At 43.5% G+C, this 17017-nt stretch overlaps 1 protein-coding gene across 2 annotated transcripts in view; it reads right to left on the bottom strand.

Annotated features, from left to right (window-relative positions):
* LOC135239835 (low-density lipoprotein receptor class A domain-containing protein 4-like) overlaps positions 1-17017 on the bottom strand; it is a 105052-nt gene that overhangs the window by 18561 nt on the left and 69474 nt on the right. Inside the window, exon 1 of one of the 2 annotated variants that reach the window (XM_064308830.1) lies at positions 13505-14377. The exons of the other annotated variant lie outside the window; for it this stretch is intronic. Coding sequence (XP_064164900.1) covers positions 13505-13604 — 100 coding nt within the window. The 5' untranslated portion in view covers positions 13605-14377. Of the gene's footprint in view, positions 1-13504; positions 14378-17017 lie in introns of those variants that run through there. 2 annotated transcript variants of the gene reach the window in all.

Raw genomic sequence — 17017 nt, 5'->3', positions numbered from 1 at the left:
CTGCACTTCTCAGGCTAGAAGACATTAAATGCAGAAGAGGAGGGTGGGAGTGGGGAAGAGGAGGGGGGGGTGGATGGGGGAGGGGTGAAAGGACCTGTGTTTAATCATATTTGTAGTGGGACAGGGCAATCCCTTTGTGCTGTGTTTCTCACCTCACCATAGCCCTCCCTGCTGACCTGTTTCTAATCTCAGATAAAGCGCCCGTATTAGAGACCTCTCGATACAGGCTCCAGACATGTCTAGACGCTCTGTGTCATAACACAGACTTTCCTTGAATTATTTAGCCTCCTGGTAAGACTGTGCTGAGGCTCAGACTGCCTGATCCCAGACACCACCTGCTGAAGTCGCAGCTACCTTTCCTCGGAGAAGGGCCTGCCTCCTGCCGCTGCACACAATGCAGCAACACCTCCTGCTGTAGGCCATGGCTGGGGGCTCATTTCGTTTATATATATATATATTTTAAAACGCACTATTTATTGTGTTTTAACAGCTGAGCACTGCATTGAAGCCAGTGGTACCATTGTGCAGCCAGGTAGCACAATTCCCCAACAAAATTAAGAAAATCATTCTTAAAATTAATAATTCATAAATATACATACATACACAACACAAAATAAAAAAAACTGGCTGCATGTTTCAGTATAGATATAAGCTAATATTTCTGAACAAAATGTAAAAACTATTAAGTGCGCACCTTCAATTATTGCGTAACTTTGTTTCATGTCAACCTGTTCTGTTGATGCTTATTCATTTCAGTCATGATTTTTGCTGCCATCCCATGCAGTTGAAATACCCAGGTTTTCCGTATCACGCTGCGGAGGATCCTGGAAGGATGCGGCGCCGCCGATGAGTTCCGGCACGCGCGCCAGCCTGGCGAACAGGCCGTGAGTCAGTGCCAGGACCTCCACTTCTATCGCTGCTTATCATGCAAGCAACCAAGGGTCTCGCATGATTCAACACCTTCTCACCGCAGTTGAGGCCGATGAATCCTTTTTTTTTTTCCCCCATGCCACGGCCCTACGCTGTCGCTACAATAATCAGATCGTTCAGAAGCGCAGGACAAGATCGGCGTCGCAGTCTCCGGTGCCTTTCAAGGGCTGTCGTGAAAATTCAGTCGACGTTTCCATCAAGCCGAGGGTTAATCTTTGTCTACGGCAGATGCTTTTTTTTTTTTTTTTCCCCGAGCGTCATTCTTACAGGTAGCCTTTCTGGAATCAAAGGCGCGGAGCAAAGTGCGCATGGCAAAAGAACGCGGCGCTCCGCCAGGCGGGCACCCTGCTGCGCCGCCGCCGAACGAGCCGGCAAATCTAGGTCTGGGGGGGAAAAAAAAAAAATGAAAAAAAAAACAAGACAGACACGGCAGACGGATTTTTACAAAGCTCTGTAAAGCAACCGTCTGATCTCAAGGCAAAGGCAGAGAGAACAAACGCAGGTTTACCACACAGATTCATTCTTCTAAACACGAAACGGCGCTACCCAAAGAGAAACCTGTTTACGGCTTTCATTAAACGCTCATAATAGGTGAGCTCAAGTATGGAGACAGGCGTCATGCAGAGGAAGTAAATCTTTTATTACATTGTGATTAACACAAGGCTGTTTTTTTTTCTCCATATGCTAACAGCAAATCACACTTTTGTTTTCAGCATGGGTCGACTGCAACTGACTTCCATTTCTGGCAGGTCCTCATTTGTCAAATAAGCTTCCATTGTGATGAACTTGAACTGTGACTCAAGAACTGCTTCGACGGACTTCATGCACAGGTTTATCACACCCCAAGCTCCACAGAGAAAAACCGCATGCTTAACTTTCAGAATAAGCCAGTCAGATTCCTGTGAGCTTTTAGCGTTGAATGCAACAGTGATAAAGGGAAGTCTCAAGGCAGGATTAGAAATAAAAATCACCTTGGTAATGTTCAAATAAAAGCTAGACCCTCCTAAACCCTCCTCAGTGGCCAGACTGCTGAACCTACATTTCTACTGAGCGAAGGAAGGAAGGAAGGAAGGGGTTCTTTTTTAAGACAGTTTAAGATGAAGAAAAAAATTAAATGTGACATTTTCAAACCACAACAGTTAAACCAACATCATGGGGGGGGGGCAGCAGCTGTGGAGGAAAAGGCAGATGTGGGGGGAGAAGGGTGTGGAAGTCACAGCACGCACTTTTCTTTCCCTGATATAAAATCATGAGCCAAGCCACTCTCCGTCCGCCAGCTCCGCTCCCCACTTCAATAAATAAACGGAGTCAGTAGTTGCGGTGGGGGTGCGGGGGGGGAGCTGTGATGAGAGGCTGTGCTTTTCCTGTCTCCACCCTTTACTGTGGAACGCTGCAATCTGGGAGCCAGCTGCACTCCCAGAGGCTCATGGGACTGTTGCAGAAGCGAGACAGGCCGCATCTTGCCTCCTGCGGTTCACAGACGGTAAAGAGGATAATTCTCACAATGACTGGACACAAACAGATATGCTTTCAACAGGACGAGGCTCAAAAGAAAGGCATATGAGGTCATCGGAGGCAGAATTGAGGTGAAAGCAGTGAGTTTGCTGGAACATTACTGCTGTGCTTTCTTTTTTTATTCCCCCACACTACCCCACCCTGATTTGGAATGCCTAATTGCAGCCAACGCCTATCCTGTCACCACAATGTCCTTAGTAAATTTGCAAGAGCAGTGTCCGCCAAAAAGAGCAGCCAGTCACTACTTCTTTTCACCAGATGACCTATGTGTTCACTGTGCAAAGTCAGTGCAGAGGAGAAACCCTACTGACCAGAACCCTCCCTCCCTCAGTGGACGATGACAAATAATATGTCGCCCCATGGGGCTGCTAGGCCACAGTCAAAGTAGGGCATGTCCCTGAATCAAGGGTCCAAGGGCTCTGAAGACACCACCATATAGACCCTTCTGTACTGTTCTAGACAGAAGAACCAAGAGAAACTGGTTAAAAGTGGGCTTAATAAAATGTTTTTTAAAAAGACACCAGGATGTTACGCTGCAATAACTGCCAGTCGTCACCTGCGGCAAGGACAGCCATTATCCAGAAAAACAATACCATAGGCGAAACATCACACGCTTCGTGGATTGAAGAAATACTTTAGTGTGCCAGAAAATACGCAGAGGAGCTGAATTCACAAGCTCAACCCTCGAACAGCTGGGAGAGGCGGAGGTTGACAGTCGAGCGCTAACCGGAGCCGCAACACAGATCCGTATCAATTATTCACAGAGGGTCTATGAACAGTTTATCAAAACTTGATCGGCAACATCGTGTGGTTGCTGGTGCAGATGCAGAAACACCGCCACGTGCGAGCGTCTGGGATTCTCGCTCTCATCAAGCCGTGGATCCGTTCCAAAAAAAAACCGATCATCCAGACGGCAAAAGCCGCCTCGCACACCTGTAGCAGGGCTCTTTGAGTCCCGACACCCTCCAAACGGTGACACGGTGCAGACGCCGGCTTCTTGAATCCGCCACTTAAGTGTTTTGAGTGAATGCCAATGTTCCCCTCCCAGTGCTGAAACTCTCCACAAGCCACCTTTTGAACCAATTCATTACATCTGCGTTAATGCACTCGCGGAGGTAAACGCCCACAGCAGACACAGCGACTTCCACAGCGGCAGAAAAGCATGCTTAGTCACTTGGTAACATTGATTTAATATGGTGACCGCAAGGGGTCAAGTGCTATACTAGTTTGACGCTGCGCTATGATATTAAATAACAAAACTGCCGCGTTTTAAGAAATGGCAGCAAATCTGTACACTGTGATGTGAACATGATATACAAACCATTTTGACGTTGCTGGCTCTTGAAACGTAGCTACGGTAGTTTGATTTGCCCATTGATCGAGTGCACTTGACAATTCACCTCAGCAAGAGGACGCATCACATTTTCCTTCAAAAGGCTCATTTGAATGTTCTGAATCCGATAACAGAGCACTTCCACGTCCTTGCACCAAGTGGTAAACGGTTTGAGGATGTTACCATCTGTGACTAATTATATGCTCCCTCCAGTAAACAGGCCAGTTCAACTGTGCGGTTCGCCTTGTTTTTAAAAACAGGAGATTGTGTTGGGGTAGATAATGAGATACCAATTTATAGGCAGGAAATACACTATGACAAACTTGCCACCTCCATTTGCATCATCCTTCAAGTTACAGCATGCCAGTATAGCACAAGTTTGTGATGCACCTCAATCAATTTGCAGATAAGAAGCGTTGTTACGCAACAGCGTAGCTGAATTTTTTCAAGAGTTCATGCCAACAACGAACATTTTACATACTGACTTTTGTGAATTGTAGCTCAAAGATGATGGCTTGCCTGCACACTTAATGCAGATTTAGGTTAGTTTATTTCAATGAGTTTTACAAATTAGTCCAAGCAAGGCCATTTATGTGGATGCTTAATGAAGGATCCATTTGAAGGCCAAACTCTTTCCTATTGTAATCCTTCTGAGTACAGGCAACATTATATGATAGACAGCTACACACCTGATATTGTATGCCATCCATGCAGTTCTAAATATTTACAATGTGTGAAAAATGGTTTTAAAAAGGGAAAACTGTTCAATGTCTGGCTTTGTTAATTAAGAAAAACGAATCGACAAAGTAAATAATGAACTGTGATATATAATTATAACTGAGATAGAATAAGCACGTGTGCTGTAGAAGATATCAAGATACACTGACAACCAAAACTTTTGGGCATGCCTAACTGACACAATTAGCGAACATAAGAAAATCTTAAGTTCAGACACAACAGTCACAGCATGGACAAAGTCACCTAATTAAAAGGCATTATGCAGTAAACATTATACCAACAACAGACAGTTAAGGCAGTGGTTTTGTCACACGGGTCACAGATCCTTGGAATCGAAATAATAGCCTCTTTAAAATTACAAACAAAAGCAGAAAATGTGAACAGGAAAAAAAGCCCTCATGTTCTCCTTAAGAAGGGATTATTGAGCCCTAATACAGAAGATCACACTAAACAGCTTGGCCAATAGGATTTCTTGCAAATGTTAGAGTCTACCCTGGCATAAGTGTTGCTAGACTGGCACAGAGAAGCAGCAAACTAACAGTATAGCGAGAAGTTCTTGCTAAATTTTAAAAAGCACCATTTCTTGAAGTGCTAGGGTAAGGTTTCGCAACAGCCTGTAATGTTCCTATAGATTACACTGGAAAAGTACATAGCATGAAACATCGTTTTAAGAAAAGAACATTTTAACAACAATTTTTCAAACTGAGTAAAGTACTTCAGTGACGCTACTGACAAACCGGAAATAAAATTTTATAAAATGGTATGAAGTTTATTTCCCCTCGATTGAAATGGTTAATCAAAACCGGCATTTCGGCAACAGGCTTGTCAATTCATAAGAATGTATACCCAACAAATGTGCACAAGCATCCGCACATTTTTTCCTCGCTACGTGCGGTGGCAGCATAGGATACTGGTTAGGGAACTGGGCCAGAAACTCCAAGGTTATTGGTTTGGGCGCAGCTGTTGTACCTTTAAGCAAGGTTCTTCAACTGAGCCGCTTCAGTAAAATATCCAGCTTTATACATTAATCGTATGTATGGATATACAGACGAGTGACAAATTAAAGGGAAAAAACTAAATAAAATGTCTTAAAGGTGTTGGACCGCCACAAGCTGCCAGAACAGTCTCAATGCGCCTTGGCATAGATTCTCAGGAACTCAACTGGAGGGATGGAACACCATTCTTTCAAAAGATATTCCCTCATTTGGTGTTTTCCTCATCCTGGAAGAGACAACGCCCATCAAGACAGAAATGTTTCATCATGAGATAAAGGTATAGGAAAAACTTTGCATTGCCTTGCAGTGACCCTTCCCTCTAAGGGGATAAGTGCACTCAAACCATGCCAGGAAAATGCCCCCCACAGCATAACAGTGTCACCAGACCCCCTCACTGTAAGGGTCAAGCATTCAGGCCTGTAACATTCTCTTGGTTTATGGCACACATGCACTCGCCCACTTGTTGAGAATATGGTGAAGGATGACTCATCTGACCATATCACTTTTTTCCACATCTCTGTAGACCAGTGCCTATAGCTTTTGCACCACTGAACTCTAAAATGTGCATTCGTCTTTGTAATGAGGGGTTTAAAGCACTGCAACCCTACGATTCTCAGTGACCTGAGGAATAGTTTCTCTTCTGTTTTTCCTTACAAATTGCACTAATGCCCGAGCTTCACGGTCATCGAATATGTGCTTTCAACCACAACTTCAGACTCTATTTACTGATGTCTTTCCCATAGATCTAAATGCAGATGTCACTTCAGACACTGTTTCTATTGAAACATTAGCCAGTTGAGCAGTCTTTGTGACTGAAGCACCCGCCATCCATGCCCCAATGAACCCTTTTTCAAAGTCACTTAGATCCTTTCCTTTTACCGTCTTGATTCCAAATCAAGGTCAACTGAACCTGCTCAGCATTTTTTATAGCTACATGCCACAGAGCATGACAGGATGTTAATTGCTTAAATGTATCATGTAGTACACAGGTTTGGAAGCATCTGCCTTTGTTATGTTTCTCCACTCATTTATTCAGGTTTTTCCTTTAGTTTGTCACTCGTCTGTATGCATACATGTATGTATGTGTGTGTGCGTGTATGTAAGTATGTATGTGCGTATGTGTATGTATGTGGTGTGACATATAAAGAATTTTAGCTGTATAGATTGTTCAGGAGAGCGAGACAAAACATGAGGTTTAACACTTGCGTTCTTTGTTCAGGCAGTAAAATGAAAGATCTTGTCATCAAAAAGGAAGAGCGAGGCTGGCCCAAGTCAGATGACTCTCTTTTCTTTCTTTCAGAAGAAAAGTAAAAGGTTTTTAGAAAATATTTCTGTATTTCCAATGCCACATTTTTGCAACATGATTCAGAAATGATATTTGGACTTAATGTGATTCAACTAGTGATTTTAGCAGATGCAGGCCTATTAATTTTCCCTTTTGTTAAGTGTTAGTGTAGATAGCCTTGACAAGAGAGGGCAGCCATATTCTGCAAACCTTAGAACTTTAATTCAATATAAAAGAGAACAAAGAAATCAGAATGTGTCAGAGGCTACCAAATTACCCCCCCCTCCCATTGCCCAAAATGTTCTCCAGGGGATCAAGCCCCCAAATACCTGAGCTAGCTACTTTTTCCATTTAACTGGCTACTCTATGACAAAACTGAGAACTCTGCAATGAGCGAGAAGATGCTTTGTGCTAGTCTCACTTGTGAGGCTCATAACCACATGATATGATGAGCTTCACCAGTTTGACACACTGATGAGAGACAAGTCTGCTATTTCGGTGAATTACTTCCAACGAATCATTATACTGGGCAGGTGGGGCTCCAACTGAAGGTGACAACTCAGCCCAACTCCACAAATTATCAATCGCAAAATGCTAGCTAGAACTGGGTAGAACTTCTGAGATCGCAGTTAGCTCAAGCTCACACATCAAATCACCCTTTTCCAGATTCTACATCTTCCCTTTCCACTATGATCAAGTCCCACAGGACTCTCAGCCGCAGTCAGAACTTGCACTGTGCAGATTTGATCCAGGCTATTGGATCTCCACTGCACTACAGACATTACATTAATTCTCACACGTATCTCAACCAATACACAACCCTGAAGCCCTCTGATATGATTTTATCAACCGGCAGACGATTTGACCCCAACCCCCAGTCCTTTGGATCAGGACTGTGCCTAAATGCATCCTGTATGACCCTCCTCATAGTGTCTGACATATTCACAGGTGCCAGTGAATTGTTCACATCTTTCCACGCTTTACCAATGTCCTGATAAATTTCACATTTTTGCCATCCTTTTGGATTTTACTCACCAACATGCTTTTTCAGAAGAAACAAAACTAACCTCAGAACACTCAAGTTACTCAACCACCCCCACCACCACCACCACCACCAATAGAATACCAGACACTTCAGACATCAGCATTCAGCGTCCTTAATGCTTGGTTACTCCTTGTATAACTGACTGCTGTTTCAACAACAAACATCCTGCTAACACAGCAAGTACACGTTTGTGGAAAAACAACAGCGCTGACGCCCAGAAGGTCACTTTCCCTAAATTTCCATAAAGAGGAGGCGGCGAACGGGACAAGAGACTCCAGACTGCAGCTCTGCTCCCTCAGACAATAGGTTGGGCCTCTCACACTCATTAGGGTCAGCTGGAGAAATGGGGGAACCACGGAGGACTGTCAGACGACCAGATCCTCCCGTCTGGATTGCTAATGAGGGCAAAAGTCTCTGCCCAAAATGCCGACTGCTATCAGCGCCTGTAACCGTGTTAAAATAATTATACCTATACTATGGTTTTATATTTTCTTCTAGTAGAGAACACAATCTTTAAAGATCCATGGAGTCTCTGATCTCCCTAGTTCGCCCTTGGTAATCCCTCCCAATTTCCTGTAATCACCAGATACCCTGAACAAGCCCATGATGGAAATAGGTAGTGGGAATGAAGTCAGCCCTGGAGTCTAAGAGGGGGTATTATAGAGACCATTTGGGAGAAGAGTGGGTAGGTGGAAAAATGGGAACAAATGGAAACCCATACAAAAGAATATCCTGACAGCAATCTGCAACAAACTTTCCTTGCCTTGCGGTCACTAGATTTTCTTGCACAAAGCAATATGGTTACAAAACACATGCAGACATGTATGCATCCTTCATAAATACTCACATAATTATAGGGACACTTATTATCGCTTCAATATTCCCTTACGAGTTTGCTTTTTTGCATTTTTCATAATTCTGTGTTAAAATCTGCTGGCATCCAAATAATTACAGACATTAGTCAAACCTACTCAAATTTCATTCCAAGCGCACACAAGGCAACAGTAGTGGACCAGGGGGCACCATTCATGATGGGACCAGACTGTGAGAGCCATTCATTAGGGAATCCCAACATGCCAAACGGCGTGAGTAAATAGAGCGCAGACAGAGACAACCCCCACCCCTCTACAGACGTCTGAGTGATGGGCCATCCCCGACGTACTGGGACTACTAAATCTGGTCCGCCAGTCCCACAGGCGGTGTGAGGGATGGTGGGGAGGGGGATGTGTGGGGGTGGGGTGGATATAGACACAAAGAGGATCTATGCCCAATGTCAAGGCTGGCTGACTCTTGCTCCCCCGGGCCCTCCGGTGCGTGTCTCAGCTGGGAGTGTCAAGGGTTCGAGGACGTCAACAACTGGAATTGACCTCTCCCCGGCCGCAGTTAGACTCCCAACGAGGGTGTCTGGCCTCAGCACCATCGCCCTCCTATGAACACTCAACTGCAACCGGCTCTGAGGTCTTTGCACGGGAAAAGACAGCTCAGCCCTGAGATAAGGCTCCACCCACACGGATATTCCCTTTGAAACTAATTAGAGAAAAATAAGAAAACAAAATAAAAAAGCACTTTTATTTTTGAAACCTTTGCCTCATTTTTAATGTTTTGTTTCTGACTGAATAAACTGCATAAAAGCACAACAGCGGGAGCAATGAACAGTGCACTGTTCACTGCTGGGAGCCCCAACCCTCTGATTTTGGGGGGATGGGAAAAACTATTTTATCACAAACAATGGATTTACACTTTTATTTTACAGCAATTTTTTCCCCTACTATTTCCTTCATCCCCAGCTGAGCTTCTCAAGTCGCTGCTGTGCCACCCACACCCACACGAGGCCGAAGCGCCTACACTCCTCCTGTGTAAGTACATCGCACAGACGAGCACAGCTACTGCAGAGCCTGGCCCTAACTGCAGATGACTAACCTCTCGCTGATGACAGCTGGTCACCACTGTGCATTAGGAAGGTTGCTGAGAGGAGGCTAATGTGGTGGCTCCCTAAAAAACCTTAGATAACAAAATCCACGCAAAATTCACCTGTATCTCCCTCTCACTGCCGGCCAGCAGTACAGCCCAGATCCCAAACTAAAAGACTAGGGTATAGGGTCCAATCGGCTTCTGAGAGTAGAGCCTTTATAGAGTGAGCCACTAAGGAACCTATATTTTTGCCTGAGAAATTAGCTCAGGCTTGAATCAGTCCTTCCACACATACAGATTTGGCGCTTCAGGCATACCAAAGTGTAACCACAGGAAGTTGAGAACCTAAGACTGGGTAAAGCAAACTTTAATTTCAGGTAGTACTGGAAATGGCGATAGGAATACATGAGAGGCAATGTGACCCTTTGAGTTCAATGGAATACTGCCGTTATTCCACGCCAATTTAATGTGACTCAATTGTACTGAAAAATATTTTTGCATTTTAAAATATAATGGCATGACAAAATACATTATGGGTTGTCTTCAGGCAAACTTTGGGGTACAAGATACATGGATTAAGCACCTCAATGAGGGAGTTATCAGTAAAAATAAAAAATAAAAATAAAAACGTCTTTTCCTTCAGAGTTTTAAGGCAGCTGCAAATGCTATAGGTGAGTATACACTTAACAAATGCCTGCTTTATTAAAAAAAATATTTAAAGAAAAATAAATAAATCTCTCCGGAGTTAACCTAATTGGTAACCTTAACCCTGTAACTGAGCTACAGAAATCTCAAATTATTGTTCATTAGCAACACAAGCAACACTTTCAAGTATCTTCCACCTGTTCTGTGAAGCCTTGTAGGTTGTCTTCGATGATCATAGACAATAGGTCATTACTAAAGAAACAATAACACTCGACTACAGCAAAGGCACATTTTAAGTCTCTAAGTTCTTCCACTGATTATGAAAAATATTTGTTCTTGAAACATTTATAAAATCAAAACCCATTCAGGTAGGCTACTTTACTCTAGCAGCTGAACACTAATCTATATGTTCAGCTAAAACCAAACTCCAAATGAGGAAAAAGGGATAGATATCCACTCATATCTGATCATGATATTGTGAACATGTGCTATTTTGGTTAAAAGACCGCTTCAGTTAATCCACCCACATCTGCCAAACTTAATATTCAGTATCTGGTTACTACCTTGTTTTGCCTGAATTGACCCTGGGCCCCACAGGAAATTAATGGGGATACACACACCTACCCATAATACAGTCTGCCTGTGGTAAGCGTATAGTTCAAAAGACCATTAGCAATGACATCACATGACACCATTTACTGCTTCGACCACACATGAATAAATTGGGCAAATGTTTTGATGACAGAATTAAAGCTTTTTCACAAGTCTTAATATTCGGCATGTTCCTCCAACCCAATCATGGAACGCTGGCCATTTAAAAGATTCAGTGGTCCTTTTTTATAAATGTCCAATTTACTTACTAATTTCCCCTGCTTGCACGCTAATGCAAGGTTTAAAAGCACTGCGATTATTCAAATCACGAGTTACAAAAGGGGGCAATTCTGCTACTAATGAATATTGATAGGGCATAAATGGTTCTACACATGGCCAGGTGGGTGGTTCTTGTTTCGTTTAATGGTTGCAACCTCGATTCACCCGGAGACCAGGCCTATACAGGCCTAAATTTCCCCTCTGAAAGAGGCATGCTGGCCTGTTGTGCAATTTACTACTAATTCTGAGGCTACAATAAGCAAAACCATAGACTTTACCCAAGTGATTCTACAGCAACGTGAAATACAGAATTGTGACAGTAAGGCTTCAGAGAGTTGCACACATGATGCCAGGACTCCCTTTACAGAAGATGGAGGAAAACAAGTCTAATGAATGTTAATGTAAGGATGCAAACATCACATTCCAGAACCCCAACGCTCCACAGCATAACAAAATGACACAATTAAGATGACTACAAGCAACAATAAAAAGTGCAAGAGTAAACTTCAGCCAGTTTAACAGCTGTTGGCTGCACAGTTCTGTATCACTCACGAGTCAATTTACAAATGATGTCTTCACGAGGCTTAGTTTAAAATGAATAAATAAAAAAGCACTGTATTTCACCTAACAGATTAACAATGCTTTACTGAAAGTTACATCAATTTTATGCCACACACTTCTGAATAAATTATAAATGAAGCAACTTTCTGTGCCTAATACTTTTCATAAAAATTGTTTGCCTTTATAACGAGACTCAATTTCCACCAAACTACTCTAAAATAAATAAAAAAACAATTTTACACAACCCAATGTTTTGTAAAGCTCAGCGACAATTGGTTAAGTAGTCCCGTGACCAGAAACAACCACTTACGGAATTAAAAATAAAAATCTAAAACTGAAATAATGCACTGGGAAACACTAAAGTAAAATTTCTTCTTTATTCTTTTTAATTATTAATCCCGGGTTCAGAAAAGAATAATACATGTGTAGAAAAAATGATATATTTATAAAATAAGATGCAGGGCAAGTTTCCTGCTTTAATTAGTTGTTTATGGCAACCTGTTAACGTTACATTTCACGTACACTGCTGTATACTACTCTCTTCATCTCAATCGACTACCCACAATGTTTCTTGCAGCAGAAAAACGAGAAAAAAATCAACACCATTACGCGGGCAGATTCCAAAAGCAAGCGGCCCCGCGCCTACCGGTCTCTCAGTGAGCTAGAACAAAAGTCTATTTTTGTAATTCCAACTCCGATTAGCAAACATTTTGGCCATTTATCATAACTGCTAGTTTCATATGGCCCAAGACCCTGTCAGCCTTTTTACCTCCCACTAGCATATTCTTACAGGCCCTTTGTCCTTCATGTTATGCAGACAGTCCGGCAATCATGTCCAGTCTCAAAGCATGACAGAGTCTGGGAAATGGGGGGGGGGATGTCTGACTTTCTATCGAATATATTCAGAATTCAAAACAACATCAATAATAACGCCGGCAATCACGATAAAAGATGCGAGGCTCAAGAAAGCTATTTTCTTTGCCTTAGAAAAACCGCATGTGAACTCGGCATTATTTAAACGCAGTAGATCGAGGGCAGGAGTTTGACGAATAATTTCCTGGTTCTTTGCCCTACATTGACTATCCAGAATCAGCTACTTTCTGTTAGGGTCATGCGAATCACATTTCATAGACATGGATGATCATATCTGACACCATAGCTAAGCAGAACCACATGCTATGCTTTATTTATAAAAACAAATAGTTAATGGTATAATCTTAAATAACAGTGATTATTTAAGGGACACAAAGAAATCCAAACAATCACTTTACATTAACTGGCATTCTACCTCACATTTATTAGGCTATCACAACTATTCGAGCAGACCAAAACGCAAAATAACAACATCATCCATTAGCACAGGGCTATACGCAAAGTTTTACACTTAAAAATACAATCGACAGCACTGCAGAAAACAAAATATTATGCAGTCTAAATGCACGGCCTTCAAACCAGACCGGTTTTCCAGTATCCCTATTCAGAAAAATGCACGGCTGTATTTAGATGACGCTGGGGGTTCACCGAACACACACTGCTAGCCATCTGCCGCTGACACAATGTAGCGGCTCCCGGTAAAACCATTTCTTTTGTAAAATCGTTCGCGCTATAAAACATTTAAACATTTTACATGTCCTACACATGCATTAGAAGCTACTGTTTCGACCATAACTACTTACATATCTCCATCCCCTGGGGCTGGGATCCGGTGCAGTTGCAAGAGCAAATGACATTGGAGTTGGAGTTGATGGGGCTGTCCAGAACCGTTAGGTTTTGCATGAGGATCGAAAGAACAGTGATACCGAGAGGAGCCACTGTCAGCGGCCCTGAGGACGGGAGGACAACTTTCTAGCAGCCCGCTGTCAGTCTGCCTCTCCGACCCCGCATTATTTCACGCCATTCTCGCCGCAATCGACTTGACTACCTCGCTATGGCAATTTAGCGTCCAACATATTGTCGTCTAGTCTTTCTCCAACCCTTCCTCTCGACTTCATTCAAAAGAATGGTTCGCTGTTACGTGATCATGTGGGCAGGCTTAGCTACACCCCACCCCCTCCCCCCAAAAAGGCAGCAGTTCAGGCCAGACATGGGGGTGTTCGGAGCAGACTCGGAGGAGAGACTGGTGGTGACAATGGCGATGAAATAGGGGGTGTTTTTTGCCGGTGGGGGTGGGGGCGGGTAGAATTACACACACTCATTAGTGCCAGCCACGACCAATCAAGGCAGCCATTGAAGAAGCTAACCTTGAGGTGACCCCGTAGTCTAGCAGCTCTTCAGCACATGTGTCGGACCCCTCCTGCCCAAGCCGTCTACAGTCTATAAATAACCTAGGCAGTTAAAAAAAAATGCACAGGGGCAGGCAAGATAGTTGCCAGGACATCTGCCTCGAAATCCAAAATTCCCTCTTAACACGGAGCAGTATCTGCAATATAACTGATAGTCGTGGCTTTGTCGTGGATTTTTATATTTATCATGCGCTTAAATTAAAATTCAGAGAATTAAAGGATACGAAACAGTAGAGCTTTTTAATCTCGCAGTTTTGTGCACAATATGCACGCACTAATGCATACAGAGCACATGCCATTATATGAGGAATGAACAGCGTAATCGAGCAACCCCCCCCCCCCCCCCAAATAACTGTGCCAGACAATTTAAATCAGTCGCTTCTTCACAAGGGACCCCGGGACCTCTGGGCCAACAATTTAGCACACATGGGAGCAGAACGACGTGACTCCCAGAGCAGACAGTAGACTGATAACACTAGGCGCTGAATACCAAACGCCACCTACCCTCCCCCAGTCTGGATGACTGTCTGCTTTCATAAATAGAGATGCATTCATTAAGAAAGAATTCTTTATCTCCGCATCATAAGCACGAAAAATAAGCGGACAGATGCCAGTGCAAAGCAAAATGTTACTTTATATAGTTAATAGCAACTAACAGAAAAACGCCACTCACTTTATATGTCTTATATCTTAATTACTGTTAACGTTACTCATCTGAAATACATATTATGTAAATTTACCAAAAAGTATATCCCTCCTATAATTTAATGTTTTTATTGCCCGTTTGTCCGTTGCTACACAGTATTTAAGAGCTTAGCTGCAGATGACAAATATTGTGCAAAGCTTCCTGTTTTTGGTTGATTTTAGTAGCTCCACCTGGCGTTCATACTATGGTGGTACACGTACCAGACAAGCCAGCAATTAATCAGTGATGAATGAAGGTATTTATGAAGTTTAAAAACAACAATGGAGCAAACTGATTTTTTGCACCACTGTCCAAGAATCTGCACTAAAGAGCAGCACATAAAAGATACATTACATTCTCGCCTGAGAATGTAATTAACGACTAATACTCAAACACCACTTCAGCATTATCTGTTGAGATAATGGAATTAGTTAATTTCTATCTCTCAATACAAGCTTTCATCAATCAACTGTCACATTAAATTAAGTCACAAAATTTACGACATTTTTGAAGTTGTTTCATTCCCCCCCTTCTTTTACACACACACATATACACCACCTTAATACAGTGGGGAAATATAGCCATGGCTGTCAAGTAACTTTCAGTCAGGTGACCCAGCAACTGCAACAAAGTCTCCACTGAAATAATCAAAACAACATGGCAGGCAGCACAGTGCAAGGGACAAAAATGACACACGGACTTATTTATTGAGACAGATACCACTGGAACAAGACAAGAGCGTATAGTCACAAATTCAGACAAACTGAGGGACAAAGTATTTACCCCTGTATTCTATATAGTGACACTACAGCGTATACTAATAGTCTAAAATAAGAGTACATTGTAGTGTCAGCTAGCGAGTGCTTAGTTAGCATTTACTGTAGCATTAAAAAAACAGAGAAAGGTGCATGTGCAGTGCAGAGATGGCGGCCCATATTTACAGCTAGCAGGCATTTCTCCTCATTCTGAGCTCTGGTGACGAGGCAAATAAATGTCTCGGACCCGCCTTGTGAAACTGCAGTGTTCCCGCAGGCCCGGATATCTGAGCAGGGAGCTTCCTCCTCTTACTGCAAGTCCTAGAGTAATCCTCTCTCTTCCCGCAGGTGCCAGCTGCAGCTCACCCGTCTCCTAACCACCCGCCCCCTCCGCGCTCGCTTCTGCCCCCATAACAGGGAGCAGACACCGCAGAGCGGCACACCTCACGGAGGGGCTGGGACAGAGAGACTGGCGGAAGGACGGGGGGGGAGGGGAGGGGGGTAGCGGCGAGCCACCGCCGCAGCACAGTGTACATAATCACCAGGTATTGGGTTTTTCGCTCCTGCAGGCTTGTTGAGCGTCGTAATGGGCCGTCTGCCCGGGAGGATGAGGTAATGTCTAGGTTTAATGCCAATCTCCTGAACTGGCAAGACATTGTGGGTAAACAGGCTCGGGGGGGAAGAGGAGAAGGGCAGCTCAAGCGCCTGTATAAAACTAATATTAATAACAAAGACAACGGTGTCGCTTCACGACGGTAATGACAGCGACAGCGCAAAACAAGGCGAGCGACAATGAAGCTGTCGATGCTAACCACTGTCACCGGCGCGAGGACGCGGGTATTATTAGCGCCGGGCTAAAAATAAGCAACACAAATTTCATGCGTTTGCCAGCACGTTCCAGCTGATACGTGTGAAAATTACAATCTCGCTCCAGACATGAAGGGAAAAGAGGTTCAGAAGAGACACTGCTCGTGGAGGAAAAGCTTCAGTCGGCGTCTCGTGCAGGCTGTGACACTAGTTCAAGGTTTCTTCGACACAGGGCACAACCGCAGCGGGGTAATTCAGGTGCAAAACTGGGTCAAAACAGTGTCTCAAAACAAAAACTTATCTGCGGCCAGGTGACAAGTGGAGCAGATGCCCTCAGGCCATGTTATCCACCACCAGCACCATTGGCTCACCGCAGCAAGCCAGCATATTTCAGTAAGCCAGCACCTCCTACAGTCAAATCCTGCTGGTAGTCAACAGTAGCCCTATGCACAGGCATTTTACTGTGTCACTCTTTTCAGCAACAGGTGTTCCCTGCACAGTTGATAAGAAAACTGTAACCTGCCTGAAGTCACGGTGTACATTACATTCATCTGAACAGCAAAATTGCAACAAAAAAAAAAACTAACAACAGAATCACAATTAATGCAAGTGTTCATAAAATTAATGTCAGTTAAGCCCACCCACCCTCCATGTGGAATG

The sequence above is a fragment of the Anguilla rostrata genome, chromosome 1, assembly GCF_018555375.3.
Source record: "Anguilla rostrata isolate EN2019 chromosome 1, ASM1855537v3, whole genome shotgun sequence".
Taxonomy (NCBI): Eukaryota; Metazoa; Chordata; class Actinopteri; order Anguilliformes; family Anguillidae; genus Anguilla; species Anguilla rostrata.
The sequence above is the reverse complement of the archived record's forward strand: the minus strand, read 5'-3'. Positions and strand labels throughout refer to the sequence as shown.